At 55.7% G+C, this 14,800-nt stretch overlaps 1 protein-coding gene across 1 annotated transcript in view; it reads left to right on the top strand.

Annotated features, from left to right (window-relative positions):
• The window catches only part of ITGA9 (integrin subunit alpha 9), a 309,179-nt gene that overhangs the window by 49,079 nt on the left and 245,300 nt on the right, over positions 1-14,800 (top strand). Inside the window, exons 5-8 of the mRNA XM_045856800.1 lie at positions 2,290-2,357; positions 7,579-7,708; positions 10,344-10,429; positions 13,084-13,152. Coding sequence (XP_045712756.1) covers positions 2,290-2,357; positions 7,579-7,708; positions 10,344-10,429; positions 13,084-13,152 — 353 coding nt within the window. The remainder of the gene's footprint in view (positions 1-2,289; positions 2,358-7,578; positions 7,709-10,343; positions 10,430-13,083; positions 13,153-14,800) is intronic.

Here is a 14,800-nt window from a genome sequence, read left to right as displayed (position 1 = left end):
ATCGGGGAGCCAGGAGCCAGCCTCGTCGGTGCCTTGATGCCGCCTGTGGCAGAGCTGATGGGAGAAGGGCTTCGCTTTGCTGGCCTCTACCTCCTGGGGCCGCCAGTGGGGTTCTCCCAGCTCCCAGTGTGGCTGTGGCCACCTCAGAAACCCTGGGCCCTGCTCCTGGCGTCCAGTTTCGGGGTGAGGTGGAGAGAGTGTGAAGTTTCTTACCTACCATTTCTTAGTGTCTGTCACACCAGAGATCCTGAGACCTGTTTCTTCTTTAAACCATGAGAGATTCCCACATAATGCCTATTCGTGTCTTAAATTTCTGAGGCTGAGCTGGTGCGCCCTACCCTACAGTTCGTTTGCCTTGGGGGTGTCTGACTCTCCTTCCTGTGTTCCATTTGTTTCTGGGAGTTAGAGATGGGTGTTTAGTCCCCAGAGTTGGCCGGTGGATGTGCTTCTTCGTGACCTTCCAAATTTCATGTAACTGTGCAGGTTGAAACGTTTTGATCCTTGTTGCCATCGCACTATATGGTTTGGGATGATTATTAATTTTTGTTGTTTCCGGCCATCATGCAGCTTGATGCAGGGTCTGTCGGGGACTTCTCACAGGCCCGCCGCCAGCCCCAGTGCGAGACTGGGCAGAGGACAAGCGAGGTCCGAGGACCGTGTGCCCCGGGCAGCCTCCTGGCAGGCCTGTGGAGTTCTCTTTGGGACCTGGGGCCAGGCCGGGAGGGGCTGCTCTAGCCCTCTGCAGGGCGGAGGAGGAACTCACTTGACATTCCGTTGTAATTTAGCAGCCGGCTAATGGCCACTTACTGGAAAATGTTACCAGGCTCTGCGGTCAGTGTTGTTAGAAACTGAATTACTCTGGATGTCTCCCCGGGGCCTTTCCCCCCTTCTCCTCCAGCAGCGGCTGGGAGCTGCAGGAAGTGCCACTGTGTTGCAATCACCACTTCATAGTCCTTTGTATTTTTTTTTTGTTTCCAATTGAAGGATATTGTGTAGTTAAGTATAAAAGTTTCAAAATTAAGCACATTGCTTTTAAGGTATTATAGACTTGTCAAGAGCCCAAGGGGTGATGGGGCGGGGCGAGGGGGTGTCCCTGGGTTATTTTGCTGGGTAGCCCTGGCCTGGAGGTGCCCAGGGGTAGCCGTGAGCCAGCGCCCAGCAGTGTCAGTTTCACGTGTAATTAATCTGGCTCACCTGAGCCGAACCTCTCTCCATGTCCACGTCTCTGCACAAGCAGTGATTTCAGGTGACGTGAAATCATTCACTCCGGCAAACCTCGGATAGGCCACCGAGATGAAGGAAGGTGGACTTTTGAGTCTGCCGAGCTTGGGGTAGAATTTGGGCTTTGCCATTTACTAGCTGTGCGACCTTGGACAGTTCACATAACCTCTCTGAGCTCAGAAGTTTTACCTGTTAACTCCAGGGATGAGGGATCCGTGCTACAGTGTGAGTTGACACATCTGACATAGTGCCGGGACTGTGGTACACACTTTTCCTCAAGAACTTAAAGCGGCAGCGACACAGGGCCCCCTTTGTCAGGGTGGAGTGTTGGGACCTGAGGTGGAAGGAAGAATTTATCTTTCTTCTCTCCCCTTCCCTTCCCTCCCCTCCCCTCCCCTCTCTTTTCTTTGTTTCTTTCTCTTTTTTTGACCTGGAGAGACCCTCCCCTTTTTCTTGTGTGGGACAGGAGGATGAAGGTGACAGTGCATAGTGTCACCTGTGCCGTCGGCAGTGGTGTAACCGTGTGCTGGGGCACGTGTACGGGTCCCCTCTTCCTGCAGCCCCCCACCCTCCACCCGGGCTCTCCTGCCTGGTTTCTGGTCGGACGCTATTGCAGCAAGCATATTGCTTCCAGCTGCATGGAGTGTCTTTCTGGAGGCTTGGTTGTCTTCCAGGGGGACTCCGCTCTGGGAGGGCCCCATCACTCCGTTTCCGGGCCATGTTTTCAGCTACTCCTTCCTCCTGGGGCTCTCCATCCTTTCTAAAGTCCACGACATCATCGTCACCAGCCTCCCACTTAAGGGTCATACCATGGCTGCCGCTCCTCTTTCCCTGCATGCACGTGGCGGCTGCACTTGGCAGCCTCGCTACCTGGTGGCACCCGAGTCTGGATGTTTGAGGGCTGGTGGACCCCCGAGACTTCCCCCCCGCCGTGCCCTAGTCGGGATGGTGTCCCGGGGCCCAGCCCATGGCAGCACTCGGGGAAGTGGCTGGCGCCTGGCCGCCCCACACACACGACGGGCGCACGCTGACGGGGCTGTGGTTTTCTCTCTCCTCTCCCCCTTCCAGAGTACAAGAAGAAGTACGGAGAAGAGCACGGCTCCTGCCAGGCCGGAATAGCAGGCTTCTTCACCGAGGTGGGTGTCCTCCCCACCCTGAGAACACAACATGCGCACCTCTGCTTTCTTCCAGCACTTCCATAGATTAAACAGTCGTGTATCTTGAGTGCCCCTTGGATTTATTTTTGCAGACACCATGTGGTAGAAAGGGACTAACTCCATTGTCCTACACGTACAGTTGCCTGTTCTGATACTGTGAGCTGAACAGTGTTTCCTGTCCCCACCGATGGGAATACCGTCCCGCCACGTGCCCGGGTTACTCTCTCTGCCATCCCTCCGGCACGCGTTTAGATTGTGGAACTTCTTTGTCTGTCCCTCCTCCAGTGAGGTCTGGTGGAGCGGGACTCAGCCCAGTAGGCAACAGGGACCCAGTGCAAGTTCACGAGCGGGTGAACATGGGGGATGGCGGTGTGGTAAGAGGCTGTGGGCCAGGTGTGCCCAGGTGTTTGGAAGGGGGGGTGGCTGGAGGGAGGCCAGGTAGGGGCTGTGATGGGGCCTAGCCCCAAGGCAACAGTGCAGGTTAGGGAGCCCCTTTAGGAGTGAAAATGATGCAGGCAGTTGGAGAACGGGGAGGCAGTGTCGGGGGTGGGGGGTGGAGCACTGTGGGGAGAGGAAGGGGGTTTTGAGCCAGGGTTCTGGAGCATGGCGGTGCCGGCGGGAGGGGGGCCGCTTCCAGGAGACTCACTGGGACAGGGAGACTGAGGGGTCTGCTTTGCACACGCGCTGTGTGAGGTGAAGAGACGGGACACTCGCAGGTGTTTCAGTGGACCTGTGACCATCTGTGTTCACAGGCGTTTGGGAGCAGGGGCCAGAAACCAGGCTGAGGGAGGAACTTCGATTCAGCCAATGCTAGTCACTCTCTGAGGGGACCAGGTGTGCTTAGCCTGGAGGCAGAGGGGGGCGTCTGGGAGAGAAAAAGTAGACTCATCGCGGAAATGGGAACTCATCGGAGACGCTGAGGAAGCGCTAAGGGAGAGGAAGAGTTCCTGGGGAGGGGGTGTCGCTGTGGTCTCATGAGCTGGGGCTACGCAGAAGGAGGGCTTGGGAGGGGGAGTGGGAAGGGCAGGGGCGTGGAGGGGAAACCCAGGTGACCATGCCAGCTCCAGGGGACCAGAGGGACCAGAGGCCCCATTGCAGCTCCAGCCTCTGGGGCCCAGAGCCAGAAGGGAGTACCATGCAAACCACAGCGGGTCTCTTGTGTGGGGGGCGGGTGGTGTGGTGTGGCAACAGCAGCCACTGTGGGGCACCGGCCTTTGACCCAGTCACTCTGTCTCCTGGCCACTCTGGGCCTTGGCCTCTGCTTCGGTTCCCAGGCATTTGGCCTTTCTGAGCAGAAGGTCTTTGAACTCTCTGCCGCCCTCATTTCTGGGACTTCAGCTGCTGGAGGCCGAGCAGGAAATGTGGTCGAAGGGGTCAAACAGCGCTGCCCCCTCCTCTGCCCTCCTGCTGACCCCGTCCCTTGCCATGAGCTGGGCTGTCCCTGCACAGGGCGGGCAGCTGCCTCCTCGGCTGGACGTGCTTCTGTGGCCTTCCGGACACGGCCGCATTTTCCCAATCCACTCTGGGCAGGGGTGTCTAACCTTTTGGCGTCTCGGGGCCATGCTGGAAGAAGAAGAGTTGTCTTGGGCCACGCATTAAATACACTGCGACACGTCATCACAAAAACCCTCAATGTTTTAAGTAAATGTACGACTTCGTGTTGGGCCGTGGGCGTCTAGCCCGAAGTGCCTGCTGGGCCTGGAGCTGGGTGGCCGGGGGTCATCAAATCTGTGTGAGTTGTGGACACCCCGGGAGTTTTAGCTGGTCATTGAAGATGAGGGGGCGTTTCCTGGGAACTTCATGTATTTTTGTAGCTTAAGGTAACAGAGGTGATAGGTACTTCTAAGCAGCAAGAAAAGACACGGACCGTGAAAGCCCCCCGTGGAAGCCCCCCGTGGAAGCCTGGGGACAGACTTCCGTTGCAGGTGCCCAGCATTCTTCCACCCCCCAGATCCTGCTGCCTCGCAGGGTGTGGGGGAAAGCCCGAGGCTTCTCTCAGCACCCCCAGGTCCCCCATCCCTCGGGAGGGTCTGCTAGTAAAGGTCCACACTGTTTATTGATGGCGTTCCACGCGTTGCTGCCGCTGGTGGTGGCCCTGGCTTCGTGGAGAAGCTGGCGTTTCCGTGTGTGACGTGTGCTGGCTGTCCCCGGGTGCTGGGGAGCTGAGCATGGGCAACATTTCCTGGCACTTGTGGACAGTGCCACAAGGTACAGGCGTCACCCGCATTGAATGGAAAAAGGCAAACGTGAGGGACTTCTAGAGAGACACGGCTTCCCTGCCCCTGCCAGCACCCCCAACCCCGCCCCCCACCCCCGGCCCCCACCCCCGCCCCAGGGTCTCAGGCTTGGCCTCAGTTTCTGTAGTTTGAATTGAAGCGGGATGAGGCCTGAGCAGAGGGGGAAAAAGAAAAGAGCCGCTGGTTTCAAAGGGCTTTAGAGGAAAGGGATTACCTTGTCTTACTCTCCCTGTGATGTTTGGGAGAGAACAGGCAGAGATATGTTAAACAGGCGTTTCTCGACTTTTATCCTGGATTAATCCAAATCCGAAAGCAGCGGGGCCGCCGCCTGGTGTGCTGGTAAAGCTCAAAGCTTCGGCTTAGGAGAGCGGCAGGTGGAGAAAGCCCGACGCCGTGAGCACGGCCGGCCCTGAGTGTGTTGTGTGTGCTCTGGTACCCTCTGTACTTGGACACTGACTGCAGATGCCTCTCGTAGGTCAAGGCCGAGGAGAGCCCCCTCTGGAGAACGGATCGCCTGTCTTTCTCGTGCCCCTTTCAGAATGAGCAGTTTCTTTCACAGAGCACGTGAGTGGAAGGGGAAGGCCTGAAGGCGTGAGCGGCTGCACGGCCCTTATTTTCCCGGTGAGGAGTCCTGAGTGTAGGTGGCGGTACATTTTTATAGAACGGCACGCTGTCTCTGAGAGCGCACAGCTCGCCGTCAGCCGCTTCCTTCGGGGTGGACAGGGCCTCAGAACCTTAACATGGAGTCTTCACGGTCCACACTGTCCTGAATCACTGTCCAGAGCAAGCCATCCGGGCAGAAACCTGGTGGCTTCCTCCCATCGGCGCTCACACCCTACGCTTCTCGCACAGGCACTTCCCCAGCAGACCTCCGAACACGTGGTGATCCCGGCTTTATTGCCCCGATGCCCCTGTTGCTGCCCCACCCCGCCCTGCCCCTGCACCCTCTAGCTTTGCTCTCTCATTTCCTCTTCAGATGTTTCTGGCTTTGCCAGACATTTGCTCCCCAGGAATTCTGTGTGGGTTCATGGGTTGTCAAGAGAAATGCAGAATCTTTGTGGCAGGACCTGGCCTCCGGGGGCTTGTCGGAAACCAGCAGCTTCTGGCAGCGGTGCGAGGCCAGCTCTGTGCCGAAGGGGCAGCCTGGAAGGGCCTTTCTGAAACGTGACCATGTGGGGACTCGGAAGTCCGAGGGAGATAACGAGAGGCCACCTGCACGGTGGCCTCACTTCCACAAGCCCAGGTGGCCCACCCGTTGGGGCTTTCGCACAGTGGAGGGGTTTCCTCTTGCAATTGTCTTTAACACTTTTCGATAGAGTTTTTCCAAGACATTTTGTACATTTCCATGTTGGCTTACCTCTGGGATGTCATACAGAGACACTTTGTGATCTGTGTGTCTGGTACAAGCTTTCACACGTCATAGTAGGTGCTTCATTTTGTTGGGTGAAAAGTGAATGATTTTGTTAGATGATTTTTGTTACTTCTTACTGAGGTGTAGATACTTGAGAAAATACAGACAGTGACAAAGCAGGATCCCCTGCTGGGGCAGGAAGGCGTGAAAGCCTCGGCTGGGGCGCCAGTGGGTGCTGGGACGCCAGTGGGTGCCGGGACGCAGCTGACGCCCGGCCGCCCCTCGGCCCCTCACGGCCTCCTCGTGACATGGGCTCCCTCTCAGCGCCCGTTCAGAATCCTCCCAGGAACACATGTCGCGTTTTCTGAGATGACTTCATTGCCAGTGGTTCACCATTGTTCTGGAAAGTTGAGAAAACCAGAGAACGTAAACTTTGGGGATAAAAGGATTCCCGAAATCCTATCACCCAGCGGAAAAACCACAACCGTTTCAGGGCTTATCTTTCTGGTCTTTGTCGGTCTGTTTGTGTACATTTCTTCTCTTTGACAAAACCAGGATCATGGCACGGATATTGCTCACTGTGGCCTTTCTAGCTCCAGAGCCCTGTGGCACTCTCGGGTGCCGGTAGACTGTCTGCGGTAGTTTCGCTGCTGCAGAGTTCTGTCGAGCGGATGTGCCATGCATGACCTGGAATCCCTATGGTGAGACATCTCGGCCATTTCCAACCTCTCTCCCGCAGTTAGGCGTCTCCTCGTGGGTAAGGTCACGCCGACATCTAAGCTGTCCTCCTTGGGTGCCCGAATCACTCTGAGCACTGGTGTTAGCACCAGCAGGTCCCTTAGATGGCTTTGTAGCATGGACACGCTCTCAGGCTTGTTGAGGATGCAGGCCCATCTGCCCGTGGTCAAAATGCTGGGGACGGCTGTGTCTCTGTGGTCAGGGACTGTTTTCAATCGTACTGCCGCCTCCGGCCTCTTCTCTTCCCAGCCCACGTCCTTCCCTTCGGGGCCTCTCTGCTCTCCTGCTGTTGCTGTCCTGAGCTTGCCGTGGGCCGTCATGGCCAGGAAACCCAGCTTTAGAACCGTTTCTATGCAGAGTCCCGAGTGCAGACTGGAGTATTTGTGCATGCTTTTTGCAAAGCTGATTTTGCCCCGTTTTCCTCGGGCACTGCAGCGGGCAGGTGGGGTTGCTGGAGGGCGGGGCTGGCGGCCAGGCCGGGTAAGGTGGTGGTGCCTTTTCACGAGCCTGGTTCCCTGGAGTTCTGCGATTTAGGACAATGCCACGTCTTCGCCGTGTCCGTGTTTGATCCTGGTGGGAAGGTGAGGCAGCCTCATCTGCGGAGAGAAGTGTAGGGACCTGGCATGTGACCTGTCAACTTGCTCAGTTACCTTGGTCTTTATCCCGAATAACCCCACGTGTATAAGAGACTCGGTAACACCGGGGACTCCGGTGGCCCGTGGGGTATTTTGTGTGTTGTTCAGCTGGGGAAAGTGCTCGGCGAGGTATCTCTCTCTTACCTGTGAGCCCCTCGCCATGATGGCGGTTCTCATCTCCCTGCCCACTTCCCCCTTTCAGCTTCTCTTCTCGCCACCTCTGGGTTTCTCTCCGGCAGGAGCTGGTGGTGATGGGCGCGCCGGGGTCATTTTACTGGGCCGGGACGGTCAAAGTGCTGAACCTGACGGACAACACCTACTTCAAACTGAACGACGAGGCGATCATGAACAGGCGGTACACGTACCTGGGTGAGTAGTAGTAGCTCAGGGGGCACATAGGTAAGAGGGGAGATGGGAGCGATGGCCGTGAGGTCCACCAACTGTTGCTTGACGGGCGGGGGGTGGGGGGAGGAAGAACTTGCTGGCTTTTACATTCATCCTGAGGAGTTCCAGTGTTGGCCAGGGCACGTGGCCCTCAAGCCCCACAGGTGGAGGAGTGCAAAGCAGGGAACCGAATGAAAAAAAACTGTGATGGAATCAAAGAGCTGGCAGTTGAGCCTCCAGGGAAGCGAAAGTTTTATTTTCATATTTTAGCGCTTCCTCGAGTTCAGAGGGTCGGGCACAGCGTGGGTGCAACAGAACCTGGTTTTGCACCGCGTTCCTTCGAGGGGGTCTCTGCTTCCTGGTCACCACGGTGGGCAGGTAGAAACAATAAGAACCAGATATTATCACGAGGGATGGCCGCCTAATGCTGGCACTTAAGGAAAGGCTCCAAAAAATGTCTCCTCTCTTTAACCTTCTAGGAAGAAGGCAGGCACCATTTACGTTGTTAGCAGCCCGCAGATGAGACCGGTGCGGAGGCAGGACCGTGCCAGTTTGGAAACAGGGCTAGTCTGCCTGTGGCTGTATGCACGAGGAGCACTTTACATGGCTTTGCTTTAATTTACGGCCTAAGTGCTGCAATCCTGGGCTGAAAACGAAGCTACGTTTAGGCAGGCCCAGCGATGAGACGTCAACACTCTTTCACACACGATGCTCGTAACTTAAACCTGGGGGAGTCCCCGGCCCTTTTCATGGAGATTCGCTTGTGAGATGGCTGTAGGGGTTCGCAGACTCGCCTTTCCCCTTTAACTGCAGTGTTTTGCCCGGGGAATGGACCACAGTACTTCTACTTGGAGGCTTTGGGGTGTTGCCTGCCCTGGGCTCCTCAGTCCTCAACACTGGCATTTATTGAGCACTTACTGTATGCCGGGCTCTGCATAGCATTTCTCTTCATTCCCGAAACAACCTCGTAAGGTAGCTGTTACGATCACCCATGTTACCTAGGTAAAGGCACTGAGGTGCGGAGAAGTTAGGGGGTTTGCCAAGGTCACGTGGCTCTTACATAGCAATGTGGGGGTTTAAACCTGTGGTTTCTGAGCCCGGAGAGGAAACTCGGAGCCGCCTCCCCTGTGTGTGCTGCGGAGGCGCCACTGACCCGCCCTGGCGGGGAGCACCTTGTGGGGGGGCGTTAGTCTCACGCGTTCAGGCTCAGCGTAGTGCCTGGTGCACCGCAGGGACGCAACACGTTTGTCAGGTCGGAAAACAGAAAGAAGGCAGAGGGGAGCCTGGTCTGGGCGGTGGCCGTAGCGTCTGGGCCGAGGCCAGTGGCTTCTCCCCCCCCCGTGCAGAACGGGGGCCTCACCTGCTGCACGCTCTGCGGGGCTCCCCAGCGGCTTTGGCAGCACCCACGGTACTCGGGGCAGCGTGGGCCTCCAGCCCGAGTGAAACCAGCACACGGCGAACAGGAATTGATCCCAATGTGGGGCTGTCACGAAACCCAAACAGCTTACGATCACAGCACTAGGGTCTGAGGGCGGCGACAAGGTGACAGGGTTTGGGGACCATATGGCGGCCTGTCTGCAAGGCTCTCAGAAGGGAAAGGAAACATTTAGGTTGAGTTCAGACAATGTTTTCTCTTCTTTCTAGACTGCTTTTGTATCCAGATTCTTTGCCTCCCTGTCCTTCCATTCCTCCACCCCTTCATCCATCCATCCATCCCAGTTAACTTCTTTCTGCCTTCCCTTAGAAGGGACTGTGGCATCCTGGTTGGCTGCAGGGGCTTGGGAGGCACACAGACTGGATTTGAATCTTGCCACGTGACCTTGGAAATGCTGTTTACTCATGTTTAGTCTGTTCCCCCCTTCTCTAAAATGGAAGAAATAATCATATCTTCCTCCCGGAATGGTGAGATTAAAAGAGATAATGGTATCCAAAGACACGTACAAGATGTTCATAACAGCCCCAAACTGGAAACAACGCAAACGCCTAGCAACAGGAGGGGAAAAAGATACTGTGATTTACTCACGCAGCAGAGCATTAGTCAACAATGACAAGAAACTCCTGCACCCCACCCTGATGGATGTCCCAGTTGCCTCAAGTGAGGTGTTAGACCAGGCAAACACAATGTATCTCTATGGGGATGGAAATCTGATGAGTCACTGCCTGTGAGGGGCATGGGCTGAGAGAGGGCAAGAGGGAGCCTCCTGGGTGTCGGTTCTGCGGTTATGTTCTGTCTGGGTGGTGATTGCGTGGTTACATACATGTGTACATGTTCACCCAGCTCTACCCTTCAAATGCGGGTACTGTATGAAAATCCAACATGTATCAAAGTTCAAAGCGTATCAGAAAAAAGAAGGAAACAGACAGGGAGTGTTTAGCGTAGCGCCTGTTCCAGAGAAGACACTTGGAGACCACGCTCCCCGGCCCCAGCGTCCTTGTGGACACGTCTGTGTGTGATTCCAGCCCTTCCCGCCTGGGCAGACGGACAGCCGCCATTGCTCCGAGACCAGCTGGGTAGTTACTGTCCCGTTAGGGGACCCCTGAGAAATGTTTTCCTCTGATAGATCTTCTTCCCCATCACTCTTTCTCAACCCTGTCCTCGGTTTCTGCCCCTTCGTTCTAGGCTATGCCGTGACCGCCGGCCACTTCTCTCACCCGTCCGCCACCGACGTGGTCGGAGGTGCCCCGCAGGATGAAGGCATTGGAAAGGTGAGGGGACGGGTCGGTGGGACAGCGCGGGGTCAGGCCGGAGGGTGGAGCATGGTGCCGCTGTTTGGGGGTTTGTCAGCTCGCTGTGTTCTGAGGTTGTGAGGGGGGCGGCTGGCAGGTAAGTGATGATGGAGTATTGAGGAACATCTGCTGTCTCCTTCCCACCCCTTTTGAGTGTGGACCTTGAAAATTAGAGTGTGGATAGAACTCCCAGACCTCTCCGTTCCCGACACGTTCACACCTGAGACTGCGTTTCACAGCCGGCTCTGTGTGTGGGTGTGTGCACGCAGGTGTGCAGGCGTGCCTGCACGGGTGAGGGTGGGATTAGTAAGCAGAACGTGGCATCATGGCGCCCTCCAAAGGAATGGTGTCCAGTGCTAACGTCACACACTCCGCTCGCCCAAACCTTTCCCAGTCTGGCCTTGACCTAGTGGAGCCAGGTCTAGTCCCAGATAGCTTCGGGGATGTATTTATTTATCTTTGGGTCTAGATTCTTATACTCATTCCTCCGATGTTTTAGAACCAAGACGGGTTCAGCCCAGAGGCTGGACTGGGACTATGTGGGTCACTTGCCCTGAGCTCTCCGCCCAGAGTGGCGGAAGGACCCCGTGGACCCAGGGCTGTCTGAGTCCCCTTGGGGGTCTCAGCCGCTGCTGGTGCCCAGCACACGGAGCACTGTGCCTGTTGGTTCTCCAGCACCAGGCTACGGGAAATCCCAACTGAGTGGGCGGGTAGGTCCACGTGAGTCAGGGATCTGCGTTTTTTTTTTTTTAAGATTTTATTTATTTATTTTTAGAGAGGGAAGGGAGGGAGATAGAGAGAGAGAGAGAGAGAGAAACATCAATGTGCAGTTACTGGGGCTCATGGCCTGCAACCCAGGCATGTACCCTGACTGGGAATCGAACCTGCGACACTTTGGTTTGCAGCCCGCACTCAATCCACTGAGCTACGCCAGCCAGGGTAGGAACCTGTGTTTTTAATAAACCGTGTAGGTTCTCTGATAGGAAAGGCTGCACAGAGGAGTGGTCTTTGGATTGGAGCTCGTGGGAGTAGACCTAGGAGAGTCCAACTGTATCTCCGGGGGCGCAGAGGAGAGGTGTCTGGATGCTGGAGAGGCCGAGGTGGGCCGAGACCACCGCCCACCGGAGCCTGCAGCTGGGTGTCAGCGTGGTCAGCCGACGAAGCTGGAGTGTGGTGTGTGAATGAGGGTCATTTCCCTGGATCCTCCTGGGCAGCTGTGCGGAGCCACCGCTCACGTTCCTGGGGCATGTGCCTCCCTCCCCCCCAACACTGATGCTGTGGAGAAAGGTTCTTTGAAAATGAAACCAGATAAAAAAACCCCAAGGCCCTGGGCAAGGGAGCCGTGTAGATAAACTCTGATGACTTGAAGGAAGATTCGTGTTCTTCTGAGTCATGTGACTTCCTCTCCATGGTGGAGGGAAGACGTGTCCAGAGCTGGCCCCACACTGATAATGTCTTCGGGGGGTGGAGCTGCGGGAGCCCAGGTCCCTCTGTAGCGCCGATTAAAATGTTGGCCTCCCAGTTCACAGCGAGGCAGCCTCCTCAGTGCTGCTGGGACCCCAGGAGCGGCGCAGGGGCGACTGGTCACCGTTGGGAAATGGATGACTGGGCCGGATTCCCAGGGACGGGGGCTGGTGCAGACCCGATTCCCAAGGAGCCCAGAATGGACCCCTGGCCTTCAGGAGTTGGTTATTCACATCTGTTATCTGAACGTGAAAGCATTCACAAGATTCTTCACCCCGTGGGAGGGCCCCCGGCCCTGGTTCTCATGGGACCTCCTCTCTTCAGAAGATGTAACTTGAAAGAGAACTTCCACAGTCATGTCGCTTAGGAAGTCCTGCATTGATTGTCCCCTTGGTGGCGGAGATTTATGGCGTAAACCCGCACACTGAAGGCTCTGAAAAATCCCACAGTGAAGGGTTTGAAACATCTATTGGTGGCCTCGCATATGTACCCAGACTAGGGATCAAACCCGTAACCTTTTGATTACGGGACGATGTTTCCACCCAAGGAGCCACACTGGCCAGGGCTCCTGCAAATTTTGATGCTAATTTCTGTTAATACTGCTCCGTAATCTGAAAGTAAGCCCGTTGGGGATTCCTTGGATCAGTGTGGCTCGGTCCAGCAGGACATCCCACTCGATGTGTGCCTCCTGCACTGGCCAGCTCAGCTCCTGTTTGCCCCGGCAGGTCCCGGGGCTGTCGTGTTCTCCGGTGTCACTGTGGGGATCCGCTGTGTCCCACAGTAAGCACCTTCCTCCCTCTGCCTGGTCTTGGCATACCCGCTCCAGCTGTCACTAGTGGGAACGGAGGGAATGGTTCAAGAAAGACAACACTTCTTCTAACTGTGGAGTTGCTTACTAGTAATTTGGAAGCTCCTTGGGTCTTACTGTGTGTGGCTTCTACCCGTGATGTGGCTCAGGAGCCGTGGAGGGGATTTCGGCCTCGGGGTCAAAGGACACTTTCTTCGCAGAGCTGAGGAAAGAGAGCCGTGGGGACTCCATTGTTGTCCGCCAGCATCAGCGCGCCCATCCCGTGCCGGGTCAGGCATTTCAGTGGGACTCCGGGAGGATGCCGACGAGTGTCTTTGGTCATTGCGTCTGTCTTACTGAGATTTTTTTTTTCATTCCATAGGTTTATATTTTTAGAGCTGACCGAAGATCAGGCACCTTAATTAAGATTTTTCAGGCATCAGGTAAAAAGGTGAGATTCTTGGTGTAAGTGTCCTTTTGTGGTTCGAGAGACGTCATCACGTGGGAATCAGGTTTTCCTCGTTGGAACATTGGGTTAAAGGCCTAGTGGTGCCTTCACCTGCTCAGCACTGACTGCAGCCTGCAGGGCCACGGGGCTCACGCTTGCTGTCAGAGACGTGGAGCAAGAGGGCCAAGTTCAGCACAGTTATTATTTTTTTTTAAATTGAGCTATTTTTTTAAAGCTATAAATAAATAAAAGCTATTTTATTTATTTATTTTTTTAGAGAGGGAAGGGAGGGAGAAAGAGAGAGAGAGAGAGAGAGAGAGAGAAACATCAATGTGCAGTTGCTGGGGGCTGTGGCCAGCAACCCAGGCATGTGCCCTGACTGGGAATCGAACCTGCGACACTGGTTCACAGCCCGCGCTTAGTCCACTGAGCTATGCCAGCCAGGGCTAGCACAGTTATTTTTTATAAGGTTGTCTATATTTCAGGCACTGTCACCAGAAGCACTGCCTACTCTACTTGTCTCTGCCTCTTTGTCTTTCTCCGTCTGTCTGTCCGTCTCTGTCTTCTGTGTACACACCTGCACCTCCAAAGAGAGCCACACCGTTGCGCATGGGCAGCCAGCAGATCTGGTCCCTTTCCATGGAGGCGTGCGGACACGTGGTTCGCCGTCTCCCTCTGTCACCCACGCAGCGCTGCCCCTTCCTCCTCGCACCCCGAGCCCTCTGCCACCACTGCCGTGGGAACAGCTGTCCCGCAAAGAAAAACCCAAGAAAGCCACCCATTTCCCCTTAGAGCCTTGAAACAGAACTAGCCTCGGAAGGCTGCCCTCGAATGAGTCTCGGGCAAAGTCTATTTGCCTGTGTCGTTGTAGTGTCCTCGCCCCGTCCCTAGTCCAAATTCCCGCACGTCTTTTTTTCACTCTCACCTAAGGACATTTCTTCGTGGCTTTTAGAGAGAGAGGAAGGGAGAGAGAGAAACACGGATGTGAGAGAGAAACATCTATTGGTGGCCTTGCGTATGTACCCAGACTAGGGATCAAACCCGTAACCTTTTGATTACGGGACGATGTTTCCACCCAAGGAGCCACACTGGCCAGGGCTCCTGCAAATTTTGATGCTAATTTCTGTTAATACTGCCCCGTAATCTGAAAGTAAGCCCGTTGGGGATTCCTTGGATCAGTGTGGCTCGGTCCAGCAGGACTGCTCAGCTGGGAGATGAGGCGGGCAGCTCTCGGCGGCCTCGGCCGTGGCCTTCAGTGAGCTCTGGGGAGAAACGCAGCATCTGAGGCTTGGGAGGGAGACGGGAGGGGACTGTCGGACGGTGATTTCCCCACCACTCCCCAGAGAACAGGGGGAAGAAAGTGGTTTCCTTTTTGGGTGGTTGTGGGACACCGCCACAGTCCAGTTCCTCTACGAGTCAGACGGGCTGGACGAGCCTGGCGCCATTACAGGTTCTGACGGGGGGCTCCTGTTCCGAGCGCCAGAAACCCCCTCGTTTTGTGTGCGGTTAACCACCTGAATGCATATACCCTGTATATAGTTGGCATCGTTTTCTCAGCAGAACAGTGCAGCTCCACACTCAGCCTTGTGAAGGCTTTCGCTGAGAACAGCTCTGCGTTCCCCTGAGAACGTGGCTGCCTGTTCACATTTCC

The sequence above is a fragment of the Phyllostomus hastatus genome, unplaced genomic scaffold, assembly GCF_019186645.2.
Source record: "Phyllostomus hastatus isolate PE091 unplaced genomic scaffold, TTU_PhHast_1.1 phas_scaffold_129, whole genome shotgun sequence".
Classification (NCBI taxonomy): domain Eukaryota; kingdom Metazoa; phylum Chordata; class Mammalia; order Chiroptera; family Phyllostomidae; genus Phyllostomus; species Phyllostomus hastatus.
This window is presented reverse-complemented; position numbering and strand designations above follow the sequence as displayed.